The sequence below is a fragment of the Mauremys mutica genome, chromosome 12 (genome assembly GCF_020497125.1).
Source record: "Mauremys mutica isolate MM-2020 ecotype Southern chromosome 12, ASM2049712v1, whole genome shotgun sequence".
NCBI lineage: Eukaryota > Metazoa > Chordata > Testudines > Geoemydidae > Mauremys > Mauremys mutica.
Window position 1 is genome coordinate 6,108,871 of NC_059083.1, and position 14,011 is coordinate 6,122,881.

At 51.8% G+C, this 14,011-nt stretch overlaps 1 protein-coding gene across 1 annotated transcript in view; it reads right to left on the reverse strand.

Annotated features, from left to right (window-relative positions):
- Window positions 1–643: 643 nt before the first annotated feature.
- LOC123346025 (killer cell lectin-like receptor subfamily B member 1) overlaps window positions 644–14,011 on the reverse strand; it is a 26,631-nt gene continuing 13,263 nt past the window's right edge. The window contains exons 2-7 of the mRNA XM_044983219.1: window positions 6,760–6,855; window positions 4,463–4,612; window positions 3,388–3,542; window positions 2,345–2,457; window positions 1,544–1,672; window positions 644–956 (exon numbers count right to left, since the gene is read on the reverse strand). Of these exons, the coding sequence (XP_044839154.1) occupies window positions 1,549–1,672; window positions 2,345–2,457; window positions 3,388–3,542; window positions 4,463–4,612; window positions 6,760–6,855 (638 nt within the window). The 3' untranslated portion in view covers window positions 644–956; window positions 1,544–1,548. The remainder of the gene's footprint in view (window positions 957–1,543; window positions 1,673–2,344; window positions 2,458–3,387; window positions 3,543–4,462; window positions 4,613–6,759; window positions 6,856–14,011) is intronic.

Below are 14,011 nucleotides of genomic sequence, written 5' to 3' on the forward strand. Positions count from 1 at the left end.
TTAGCCTAACAAAAAGAAGGCTGAGGGGGGATATGATTGCTCTTTATAAATATATCAGAGGGATAAATACCAGAGAGGGAGAGGAATTATTTAAACTCAGTACCATGTGGACACAAGAACAAATGGATATAAACTGGCCATCAGGAAGTTTAGACTTGAAATTAGACGAAGGTTTCTAACCATCAGAGGAGTGAAGTTCTGGAACAGCCTCCCAAGGGGAGCAGTGGGGGCAAAACATATCTGGCTTCAAGACTAAGCTTGATAAGTTTATGGAGGGGATGGGATGATGGGATAGCCTAACTTTGGCAATTAATTGATGTTTGACTATTAGTGGTAAATATGCCCAATGGCCTGTGATAGGGATGTTAGATCAGATGGGATCTGAGTTACTACAGAGAATTCTTTCCTATATATGTGCTGGCTGGTGAGTCTTGCCCACATGCTCAGGGTTTAGCTGATCACCATATTTGGGGTGGAGAAGGAATTTTCCTCCAGGACGGATTTGGGGGGTTTCGCCTTCCTCTGCAGCGTGGGGCACGGGTCACTTGCTGGAGGATTCTCTGCACCTTGAAGTCTTTAAACCATGATTTGAGGACTTCAATAGCTCAGACATAGGTCAGAGGTTTGTTACAGGAGTGAGTGGGTGAGATTCTGTTGCCTGTTGTGTAGCAGGTCAGACTAGACAATCATAATGGTCCCTTTTGACCTTAAAGTTTAAGATTCTATGATTCTAACATGCATGGAAAGGTTCCATTTGGGATCGGGGCTCTGATCCCCTTAACGATGCTCTGAGGAGGTAGCAAGTGAACAGCATGTCAGCCTGACTGGGGAAGCTGAGACCCCATCATTAGTGACAGGAGTTAACGATCCGTTCCGGCAGGATGGGCAGAGGCGCGTCAGGTCACAGGCCGGACGGGAGCAGTGGATGGGCCGGGGAAGAGAGCTCAGAGTGGGACCTGGCAGAGAGGTGCAAAGAAATTAACCAGGAGTGAAATACAGGTGAAAACCCAGATCCCCACCTGGTGTGAATCCACCCTAGCACCACTGGAGTCACTGGGGCCAGATCCCAGCTCGGGTCAGTCAGTGCTGCTCCATTGGAGTCCCTGGATGGAGGCTGATTTACACCCGCTGAGAATCTGGCAGATTCCTCCCTCCCAGTTCCAGGGCGGAGAAGGTTAAACTGCCCCAGGGCTGTGCAGAGCATTATAGCTACGGCCCAAGCCTGCCCCTGCAGCGCGTCCAACTCCTGCTGGAATGTGTAACGCCAGAGCTGGGAATTGTTCTTCTCTATGGAATTAACCCTTTAAACTCTTTCACCTGAGGTAGGACTGGGAGCCAGGACTCCTGGGGTTTAGTCCCAGCCCTGGGAGAGGGGGAGGGGCTGATGCGTTAGAGGGAGGGGGGCTGGGGGTCAGACCCCCTGGATTCCACTTTTACTTTGCCACAAACTCGCTGTGATCTTGGGCAGGTCAGTGGCTGTGGCTCAGTTTCCCCGTGTGTGACATGGGGATAACGGTGACGTGCGCTGAGGTCTCCCTCGTACCCTGTTCAGAGCGGGATGGCGTCTCTCTGGCAAATCCACTGAAATGCAGAGCTGCAGATGTCAGAACGAATTCGATTCCTGTTCACCACCCCACAGCTGTTCTCCTCAGCCGGGCCTGACAGTGGGAGCCTGCGGGACGAAGGAGAGGGGCCCTGTCAGCGCGTGTGGGTCCATCACACGCAGTCGGTAGCGGCTCTTCCCTGTTCCAATCGGATCCACAGCCGTCGTCTCCTCCAGCTCTGCCCTGGGGGCTGCCCCCTCTCCCCTTTGTCAGGCCCTGGCCAGGGTCTCGAACGGCCTCTCCCTGCCCAGAGCCCAGGGGCCTGCTCCAGCCTCCTCCTTCCTGCCGGGCTAGACCCTGACCAGCTCCCTCCCCTGCTCCGCGTCTCCTCCCCACCGGGCTGGGCCGACGCTGCCCCCTCCTGCCTCTGGCTGCTCTGTGTCTCCCCCTCCCCCCTGCCCCATTGTCTGGGGGGTCCCCAGGGCTCTGGCCTGGCCCCTTTGCTCTTCTCCCTCCACACCCCGACTCTGGGCAACCTCCCCCGCCCCCAGGGCTCCAGCCACCATCTCTGTGCTGGGGGATGGGCAAATCTCTCCCTGCCCCATGGCCCTGTCTGCTCCCACCCAGCCCCCCTCTCAGCCGGGCTCCCCAGCCCCCCTCCTGGGGTCTCAGCATCGTCTGACACTGAACACGGCTCCCCCTGAGCTCCCGACCTTCCCCCCAAACCTCCCCCAGCCCTGGCCCTGGCCCCCTCTGCCCACGGAGGGGAGGGAAAGGGTTTGACTCAAGGAATCACTCACTGGGTCTGATCCAGCCGGGAGCCGTCCAGCCAGGTCCAGGCCTTCTCCGGGGAGGGGACGGACAGTCCGACCCAGAACTGATTTGGACCGTGCGTCAGGTGCTCTAGGGACTCCTGCAGTGAGTGTGGGACAGGCAGCTGGTGACCAGACGTGCTGACGGGCTCTTTTCTTGTGAATCCAGGTTGTCAACAACTTCAGGACCAGAACGTCTGTATGTCTGTCTGTCCATCTATCCCTATACACACCCAGTATCCAGCTCCATACATCTGTCCCCATAGACACCCATCCATCTATCCAACTATCACCCCTAGACACCCCTCTATCCATCCATCAATCCCAGTACATCCAGCGGTGAAAGTAACTTAAAGGTGGCTGGGAGCTCAGGGGCGAATTAAAGGGCCTGGGGTTCTGGCCGCCACGGAGCTCCAGGCCCTTTAAATCACCGCGGGAGCCCTACTGCAGGTGGCAGGGCTCCGGTGGGATGTAAAAGGCCTGGTGCTGCTGCCACTGCCGGGCACCCCGGGGCCTTTAAAGCGCCGCCCAAGCCCTGCTGCCAGAGCTCCGGCAGCATGTTAAAGGCCCCAGGGCTCCCTGCAGCTGCTGGAGCCCTGGGCCTTTAAATCAGCATCAGGGAAGCTGTTCCAGTCCAGCACGGCGTACCGGCTCTTGCTGGTATGCCGGACTGGACCGGCTTCCTTTCGCCTCTGCATACATTCTCCGTCTCTCTGTAGCCCCCATCCTCACACCCCCAGCCCTCTCTCCAGCTGAGCTGTGCTGGGCACACCCCAGGAGGGAGCAGGTACCAGTGAGTTTAAGCTGCCTTTGTGTGCCCCTGATCCTGGGGCGACTGAATTAGCCTGAGATTGTCAAAACCCCCTAGGGGACTTGGAGACCCCATTATTAACAATTGGAATGGGGTGTCCAAATCCTCTAGCAGCTATGACAATCCCAGCCCTACCGTGTAGCCTGTGCGCCCTTAGACTCTGCACCCAGGGCCCCGCCCTGCAGGGGCAGCTCCAGCAGGAAGGTACCGTCCCCTTTACCAGCTCCTCCCGGTCCCGGATCACCAGCAGCTGGGAGCCCCTCGCTGAGCAGTCGGCGCGGCTCTCGCTCCACGTTTTACTTCCTCTGGAGACCCAGTAGCACTTGTCCCCGCGCAGCTGCCAGTCCGTGGGGCAGAGTTTGCACCCGGAGCCCCCTGCAGAGGGACGGGCGTCATTAATGCTCTGAGCCCTCTGGGCCTCGTTCCCAGCTACTCCCGTCTTGAAACTGGGGCAGGAACAGGGTTTAAATTGGTTTGAGTCCCCTTTGTGCTCCCTGAAATCTGGGGCTGGGTCAGGCCCTGCCTGGCTGCTGGTGTCAGTTACAGCAGCCTTGGGGCTGCTCTGCCTTATCCCGTGCTCCCACATGGGCCCTGGGGAGCAGAGAACACCCATAGCGCACTGCACTCTAGCCACACCACCAATCTGCCCCCCATTTGGGGGGTTTGGAATGGGGTGGGTGAGGGCCCTTAACCCAGCTCCACACCAGCCAGAGAGCAACTTCCTCCCCTCCCCCCACACCAGGACAGGGGAGATTCTCAGCGGCCTATGGACCCATTTTATGGTCCCTTTACGTGGCCAGAATGACCTAGAAGGGTCTTGGAGGTACTGCGGGGAAGGGTGGTGTTAAGCTGGGAACAGGACGGGAGGCTGGGAACCTGGGGCGATGGGGACTGGGAGGGGACATGGGGCCCAGATGCCAGGGAACGGGAGGGGGTGGGACCATAAGACAATCTCACTAATAAGATGTGAACCCCCCCCCCCTCCACACACTGGAAAAAAATTGGACAGTTTTGTATGACGTTATTAAAATCTTCATGGCTGGGTACTACCCTGAATGGCCACTAGATGTCGCTGCCCCATGCCTGGTCCCAGCTGAGGCAGGTACATTCATAGCCTGGCACCGAACGGGGCTGGTGGCAGATCGGTGCAGCCAGCAGGGGGCGGCGTGTCCCTGCCCTGCAGGATCCCCAGGGGCTGGGATGGCTGCTGGGTTTGAACTAGCCGTGCCTGGGGCAGGCTGGGCCGGGTGGCACAGCTGGGATCGGAAACACTCAGACACACGCGCTGGGGTTACCTGCTGGGCCGGCCGTGGCCGGGGGGCACAGCTGGGATCGGAAACGCTCCAGGCGGGCGCTGCATTCTGCTGTGCTGGGGTCTCTGCTCCCGGCTCCGTCGCTCCCAGGGGCTGCCGGGGTCTGGCCCTTCTCAGACACGAAGTAGGAAACTGCAAAACAGCGTCAGTGGGAGTGAGGGCGACTGGTCAATGTGACGAGGGAGTTGCTGGTAAAGGCACCAGCACAGAGCCATGCGGAGACACGGGCTGCTCCAAAGCCTGTTCAGCCCCATCGCCACTGACTTCAGGGCCCTGGTCTAAAAGTTTCTGGACTGAAAATCAGTGGGAGCTGGGTGCCCATCACCAGTGTATCAAAGCACCTCAGTCTGTACTGGATTTATCTTCTCAACCTCCCGTGAGGCAGGGCAGGGGCTGTTATCCCCATTGTACAGGTGGGGAAACTGAGGCATGGAGCTCCTCAAGATGCCGAGGACCATCCTGGGTTCCCGGCTGGGGAACAGGCCACCTGACCCACCCCACTGGGGCTGCAGGTTCAATGTTGTGTAGCCCTCCTCACCCTGTGTCATGCTCCAGTGAGAGGAGGGGCCAGGAGCCGCGTGGGCGGGGGTGTGAGATCGCACAGGAAGCTGAGATGCTGGGCTGCAGCCGTGTGGGTGTCAGGGCGGTGGTCACAGCGTCCGGTGTCAGGGGTTCTCTGCTGCTGCGGACGTTGGCTCTGTCAGAACAGGGCTCCCAGACAGCCTCCCCCTCCGATGCAGCCACCCTGAGGGGGCACAGCCTGTCTCTTGTGGCGTTTATCTGCCCCCATCACTTGCTGTCTCTGACCCTCACCCACATTCCCTGTGACGCAGGGGAGGCTCATGGGGACAGATTATTAAAGGGATTTAGGCACCTAAAGCTGCAGATAGGCCCCAAGTAGTGTTTTCAGAAGCACCTAGCTCCCTTGGGTGTTGGGCACCTAAATACATCTAAGAACCTAGGTCCTAGGTGCCCAATTCCCATCGATTTCAATAAGCATTAGGTGCCTAAAAACAACCCACTAGATCCCAAGCTCCATTGTTAGGTGTCTAAACCCCTGTGGAATTCCAGCCTTAAGGGACCAGCCCAGGATCACATCGGAATCTGTGCAAGACCCAGGAACTGGTCCCCGAACTCCTGAGTCCCAGATTAGCACCTGACCCACTGAGCCAGCCTTCGTCTCTGAGAACCTGTGAGCTCCCACCCAGTCCCATCACCCACGGTCTGACATGTCAGCCTGCCGATGGGAACAAGCTATTTAGGGGAAAAATCCCCAGCCATATTTTGGTGACATCCTTTGTCTATTTATCGACCAGCTACATTTTTCTAATCTTACATTCTGATGACATTTGTATTAAAACGCCCAATGTTGATGAAAAGCTGGGGGAGGGGGTATACTAGGATAATTTCCCCCTGCTCCAGATTTTCTAGCAAGTGGAAATGTTTGAGTTTTTGAAATTTCAGCAATGCCTCTGAAACTCCCAGGGGGTGGTACTGGCCAGTCCAGCACCCAGCGTGATTAATGGAAAGACAGCGTGAGTTAATGGGTAAGAAATCGGGATTCAAATCTTAGCTGTGCCACAGATCTGCTGTACAAGCTTGGCCAAGTAATTTCACCTCTTTTCTTTGACTGTTGTGCCTATTTAGATTGTGAGCTCTTGCGGGGGGAGGAGAGGGACTGTCTCTCGCTGTGTGTCTGTGCAGCGCCCGGCACAACGGGGCCCTGAACTCAGCTGGGGCAGGGACTGTCTTTTTCCTTTTAAAAAACACATTTGGATGAGAAATTCTCAGTCAGTGCTAGTAACAGTTGGCTGAAATTTTTTTCTAATTTTAAAATGTCGATGTAATTTTGAAATTTGAAACAAAAAATGAGGGAAAATGATAAAACTTTCACATAATTCTCCCCACTCCCTCCCATTTTTCAGACAACTTGCGGAGCTTTCTAAATTTTGAACTTTCAAAATTTAGGGGGTCTTTTGAATTTTGAAAAGAGGGTGGCAAGTTTTTGTTTGTTTTGTTTTAAATATATCACTAAAATGTTCCCCTTACCTTTAACCAGTTCTAGTGTATGCCTGGATCTATCTAGTTCTCCATCCATCCATCCCCATGCACACCCATTTATCTAATTTTCTCTCTGTTACAGTCAAGCTCTTTGGAACATCAAAGAAATTTACCAGCTAGTGGGAGGGGCTCCACAATGGAGTTCTGGAGGGACGGGACAATCCATGCTATACACTGATGGACCCGCGCAAATAAACACAGAGCTGTCAGCTACTCACCCCAAATCCCCAGCACTATCACAGCAACCACCAGGACAATATTCCCAATCCATCCGCCCCACAGCGCTGTCCGATGCCACCAGGGACATGCAGGACCTGTAAGAGCCAACGTCTGGTGAAAAACAGTTGGAATCTGGTGTATGGAAGACCATTTCAACAAAAAATATGGCCCCAAGCTTACAGTGTGAGTAGAATCCTATGCCCACATGGAGTTTATTACAGGATTGGGGCCTATACACTCACCTGTTTTCCTCTGTAGGCCAGTCTGGGATGACTCGAGAGCTGCCTGACTCTTTATGTCAAGTCAATGGGATGAAATTTTGGCCATTTTCTTGAAAATGGGAATTTTTATGAAAATATTGACACTTTCTCTATTTTACATTTCCTGCATTTTTAAATGAAAACTCCTCCTCCCTCTTTTTTTTTTTTATTCCTCGCCATATTTGTTTGTTGTTTTGGGGGTTTGTTTTTCTGTTTGATTGTATTGTTCTTAATTATTGTCTATTGTCTTCATTATGTATTTGCATATCTTGGCTGTAACATGCATGCCAACGGAAAGTCCGGGAAGAAATAATGTCCCAAATTGGCAAGGCAGCAGCTGTGTGGACCAACTTAAACAAGATTTGGTCATTGCAAATCTACAGTTTAAAGACTAAACTATGAAAGTTCAACTCAAATGTTATTTCCACCCTAATATATTGATGTGAAAGCTGGAAATCCACCAAAGGTGTAGCCTGATGTCTAGTTATTTTCTAAGGCATTTGCTTTCCAAGGTATTTAGACATTAAATTAAATGAATGAATAACAAATGCCAAGATCCCATTAGAGAGAACAACATCACCTGCTCTCTAAAATTATCCAGAACGGAAGTTGGAAAGATCTGGGATTCGTTTTCTTTGGCCACTGTTGGAAGACAGGATATTGGGCTAGACGGAGCATTGGCCTGACCCTGTATGGCCGTTCTTATGTTAAGAATGAAGCGGCGCATTGGCCACTGGGCAGCTGGAAGAACATGCAAAAGGGGCCTAGCAAAGACTCCCTCCATCGAGCAGTCCCCAGAGAGAGAAAACTCTCAGAACATAACAGCACAGAAGACGTGCAAAGAGCAGCCCAGGTTAGCCAGGGATGGTGGAGCCTGGGTCGTGCCCTGAGCAACCTACAATGGCCGGGCAGGATTCAGCATCACTATTATTTTGCTTTCCCAGATTTGATTTTCTCAAAGGTTTCCCATTTGCAACAACTCTGGCTGGAAATTTTTTCACATTTGTAAACGGCTTTGGATCAGTGCTTTCTCTTTCCATTTTCAAGGTTTAATTACTATGTTGCATGACCGAGCTTGATTGGTCAGCTCAGTCACATGACATTGTTTCAGTCTGAACATCTTTCAATCTTGAAGACACAGAATCACAGAACTGTAGGGCTGGACGGGACCTCAAGAGGTCATGTAGCCCCACCTCCCCCATCCCTCACCCCCCACTGAGCCAGGACCATATTTACCCCAGACCATCCTTGACTAGTGTTTGTTTAACCTATTCTTAAAAACCTCCAATGCCTGAGTTTCCACAACCTCCCTAGCTAACCTGGTTCAGTGCTTAACTATGCGTAGAGTTAGAACATTTTCCCTAAAATCTAACCTAAATCTCCCCTGCTGCAAATTAAGCTGATCACTGCTTATCGTACCTTCAGTGGCCATGGAGAGCAATTGATCAACACCCTCCTTATAACAACCTTTTTCATACTGGAAGACTGGTCTCATGTCCCCCCTCAGTCGTCCCTCCTCTAGACTAAACGCGTCCAGTTCTTTCAATCTCTCCTCATCCGTCATGTTTTCTAAACCTCTTCTAAACATTTCTCTGTCGTGAAATCAAAACATTTCAAAATGATGATGTTTGAAAACAAAAAAATGGTGATTAAAAAGATTCCATGGAAAAGGTCCAAGAACAAGAATACCTGCCCTTGTCACAAACCGATTGAACCATTCTGACCTCCTGTATTACGCACGCCAGAGAGCTTCCTCAGAATAATTCCTAGAGCAGATCTTATAGAAAAACACCCAGGGCTGATTTAAAACTTGTCAGTGATGGCGAATCCAGCACGACCCTTGGTAAATTGTTCCAATGATTAATTCGTCTCCCTGGTAAAAATTTACACCTTATTTCCAGTCTGAATTTGTCTAGCTTCAACTTCCAACCACAGGATCGTGTAATAACCTTTCTCTGCTAGATAAACAAGTTGTTCATTTTTTCTCATGTAGATACTTTAAGACTGTCATCAAGTCACCCCTTAACCCTCTCTTTCTTAGACTCAAGGAGCTCCATCTATTTATCACTAGAAGGCAGCTTTTCTGATCTTTTAATTATTCTTGTGGCTCTTCTCTGACCCCTCTCCAATTTAGCAACATCCTTCCTGAATTGTGATGACTAGAACTGGACACAGGTTGCCAGCAGCGGTCGCAGCAGGGCCAAATCCAGTGGTAAAATAACCTCTCTACTCCTACTCGAGATCCCCCTGGTTATACATCCCAGGATCACATTAGCCCTCTAGGCCACAGCGTCGCACCGGGAGCTCATGTACAGCTGATTATCCTCCATGACCCCCAAATCTCTTTCAGAGTCCCTGCTTCCCAGGACAGAGTGCCCCATCCTGTTAGACTCAGTCCTGTCAGTTAGTTCAGCAAAACATGCTTATCCAGCAAAGAACTTGGATGTGGGTTTAACTTTAACAATGTGCTGCGGTCCCATAGACTGTAATGGGGCTTAAGGAAGTGGTTAAAGAGAGGCACGTGCGTTAAGTTCTTTGCTGAATTCTAATCAAAGCCGGCATCTGTAGGTGAAACACTCTGGCCTGGGTTATGTGGGGGGTCAGACCTGACAATCAGAATGACACTTACAGACATGCAACGTGCATGAATCACAGACACCTCACAAGAGACATGCCCTGTCCTGAAGACGCTGGGTGCATGGGATGAAATTCACCCCTGTGTAGAGAACCAACACAAATGCCAGACACCACTTAAGTCCTATTTTGCAGGCTATAAGTAAGGCATTGGCCTTTGCGCTGGGCCCGCTCCAGAAATGTCAATTTCTCCCACAAAGGTTGGGAGGCAGGGAGAGGAAACAATAGCTTAAATATAGGAGCTGTGAAGTCAGGGCTGCCCAGAGTGAGGTTAGAATCGTAGGTTTCTTGAAGGGTTTTTTAAGAAGCATGTTAAGGCCATGCATTGCAGAGATTCTGTGCAGCAGGGGAAGTGCAACCCTGGGGCTTGTGATTCTGGGCTTCTCCAAAACAGCCTCCGGTGTCAATTAGAGCAGCCCTGGGGTTGCTCTAATTTATGGACAGTCCGGAGCAACTCGGATTATCTGGAGCAGCAGAAATTCTCCTTACTGCTCCCAGACCCCCACCTCAGCAGAGAATGGTTTCCAGCAAGGGTTTTTTTCGGGGGGGCAGAAGGGGGCTTGGCAGTGTAGCTTATTGCTGCCCTACGCTGTACCTGCACTGGGTGAAATTCTCCTCTGGTCACTTGCAGCAAAATCCTGCCCCTGTGGGCTGCTGGTATGCAGTATAGGGGCGGAGGCAGGCTGGGTGCTGATCTGTGTACTGAAAACTGGCTCCAGCTCTCGGGGGCTGAGCACTTGAGAAATCCCTGGCCCTAAATAAGGACCCATCATGTCCAGATTCCCAGTGCAGGGGCTTACCCCGGACGCCAGCCTTCCCCACCCAGCCAGCACTCCTCGGCTTTCTAGTAGCAGCTCCGTGGACCATTACAGAGGATGCCTGACTGCAGCATTCCAGTTGCATGTACCAGCTTTCCTCGGAAGGAAGAGTCAATTCCACTAGCACTCTGAGATCCTCTGTGAGATCAGGGCCCTGTTGGGCTGGGGGCTGCAGGAGCCTATAGGCAGAGACAGCCCCTGCTTCAAAAAGCTCGGTGGAGGGGAAATAGAGGCGTAGGGTGACTAGCCCACGACAGAGACTGGACTACACCTCAAGTCTGCCGAGGGTCAGTGCAATGCTGCTAGCCCCCACTATCTCAATAGCACGTAGAGTTAATGTAGTGCCTAAGCTCACCCCGACTCCAGGGAGGTGTCTGAGCAGTTCAAATTATTCTTGCCAATGCCCTAGTAGCCTGAGTCCATCATGCAACCATCTAGAGCACCACAAGCCCCCAGCTAGAGCTCGGTGGGTCGTAATTGGAGAAGTGCCGTCTGATGCACCATCCAGACTGGCGAGTGGGTGCATGGACTTCCCCTTTCTACCCCAGGCTTCTGCACCGAGAGCCCCGCACACAGAAGTGAGCTGCTACAGGGAGCTGATCAAAAGTGTTGCAGCCAGCTCCCCAAAAGCCAAAAATTCCCCTGGCACAGACCTGCTCTGGGGTAGTCATTGAAAGCAAGGGGCTCCCCAGCAAAATCCATCTGTGGGTTTACAAGCCCCCTCCCCCACCACCCCTGGGGAAATAAAAATCACTTACCAAGGGGCTGAGCTGAAAGGGGTGTCCTGGAGCCAGGAAAGCCAGGGGAGAGGTTCAGATCGGCATAGACTATCTCCCCAGCCATGATGCAAGCAGCTGATAAGAGCACCTGGCTGTGTTTTCAAGGCAGCCTGCTGCTAGGTATGTGAACGTAATTGATCTCAATCCAACGTCAGGAAGTGCCGCCTCTGAGAGCTGAATTCCACTCCTCTCACGTGACTTCAAAGGGTCCTGTCACAGCCAGGGCTGTCTAGGTCCTGCAGCCTTAAACCACTGAAATGGGCCTCGAAACGTAGAGACTGGTGCAGTCTGGGGGCCAGGGATTTCAGATGCACTGTAGCTTTCGGTAGCTGTAGTAGAGTCTAGTCACAGAGGCTAAGCCAGTAGTCCCCAACCTTTTCGTCTGGCGCCCGCCAGATGAAGGACCATGGTGGAGGTGGAGCACCTGCTGAAATGCTGCCGAATTTCTGCAGCATTTCGGCAGCGACGCCTCTCGATGACGCCGCTTGCCGCTGACAATCACTTCATTCCCTTTTTACTCTATGTACATGGTCGTCCCCTTGCCACATTTTTCCCCATTCATCCCAACCCTTATGGCTAGTTCCAATCAAGGAAGCACATGCAGGTGCAATGTGAGAGATATTCATGTGTCTAGGTGGATTTGAACCTCCTTCAGAGAAGTCTGAGGTTGAAGAACCAAATGTTCTTGTTGATCCAATTTTAACATATGGGGTCCTGAAATTGGGGCTCTTAAATATCAGAGGGGAGCGAGGTTTGTGATCAGAGGGTCAAAATGTAAACCTGTTTTATTGTTGGCCCAATTCCATTCTGTACAATCCGAGCTCATGGAATCCCTCAGAAATGGCAACGTGCCCATAGAATTTAAACAAATTGTTGGCATGAGCTTGTCACAAAGTGTGCCCTTTAATGGAACTACCCAGTCTGGGGGACCTTGCTGAATCAGGTTATGTCCAGCTAACGTCTCGTTCAGCGGTTCCCAGGTTACGAGGAACTGTGATATTCTTGCCTGCTGGTGCGATCAGAGACAGCTGCAGTTCATCTCCGGGAAACGGAAGTATCTGAGTTCCAATGACAATGATGACACGTAGAGGTATGGTTGCTCCACAAGCAGCAGAGGAAACCAGGACTATCCTGCACCTTCTGCCACCTGGGAGGCTGTCACTGGTTGCGTTTGAGGGTGTATGTCCCGTTCGAGACCACAACGGCTTACAGAAGAATGGAAAGGAGTCTGTTGTGGTCTTAGTTTCATAACAAAACTTGAGTGACTCACTGGTGACACTATACATGCAATTGGCAATGCTTTCCCAGGGGCAACCCGAGGAGTTGCTGACAGCGTAGAACTAGTAGCAATGCTGCAGGGCCATGAGGTTGCTCCCATTCCCATAGAATCCATGCATGTGGCACAGCAATTTTACAGTGCAAGGAGAGGCATTCCTCTAATGATCTGGACTTGATGTGATGCAGTATGAATGTCATGGATAATTCAGACCAATGGGGAGAAACGGAATCAAAAATACAATTTAAACACCTTCCGTCCCCCTTCCACCCCTCTCTCTGGAGAACTTCTGACCAACTTAACAGCACAATACATAAGCTAACAAACTTAAACAAAGCCTTTGTTAGCACATGCATTGTGCTGTTAAAGCCATATAAAGAAAGAATGGCCCTCCCTAGCCATGTTCGGCTCCTTTAAGGAGCCAAGCGCAACCCCACCCATCCCCTCCAGAGGGCGGGCTAGCCCCAAATCTTTCTGGTACCCCATACCTGCTAAAAATCTCTCGCCAGTACTGTGTACTGGAGGGTACCGCCCTACTTGCACTATTGAGTATAGCCCCTCCAGCAACCACAGTCATGCCGTCTGTCACTGTGCTGTTGGCTGTATGATTACAAGGGGTTAATTCAGGCCAAGGGTAGTTGCATGTGGCCAGCAAAAGGACCATTGATGAGGACACAGCAGCAAAATAACAACAGACCCATGGATGGATTTTACGTGGCAGGCTCCAAATGTTATTAAACCTAAACACAGGGGCTGCCCTCAGCCTGGAAAGGTCATGGGTGCCAGAGATTCCACAGAGAGGAGCGTCACTTCCTTGTTGCTGGGCTGTCCCCCTCCTCCTCAGCCCCATCAAGTCCCCCACTCACTGAAGCAGCTTGGGACAGCCCCATTGAAAGGACAAGGCCTGACTCATCCAGGTTATAAACACTTTGCTCTGCCTTCTGGTTTCTCTGCTAGTTTGCTGCAGATCCAGCATCCTTCCCTGGAGCAGCCTGAACTGGCAATATCATTGTGGCTCATAAAAGCACAGACTTTAATCTGAGCTACACGTAAAAAATCATTACCAAGAAGCAGGTCGACTAGGAGGTGTTCTATTACCCCCACAGTCAAAACACTTTCCAAACCTTCCCACACCACATGGATTTTAGCTAGTGGTATGAGGCATCTGCTTTCACCCACCCCCACAATCTCTGCCATTTGGCCAGGTAACATACTGGCCTTTGGGACCACACTCTGCTTAACCAGAGAGATCTGGGCCCCTGTAGCCCTCTGCCCCAAGTATTCCCTGCCATCAGTTTGGACAGCCTTCACATGCTCCATATCTGGTTCTGCAGAGGCTAACCTCTGCGTTGAGGACAGCAGAACTAACATGAGCTATTGGGTGCCTGCTTCCTTCTAGCACAGGGTGTTTATTCTTCAGGTGATCAGTGGAATTACACTGATAGCACCTTTTGGGCTCTTCTACGTGTACAGGAGATTTAGGA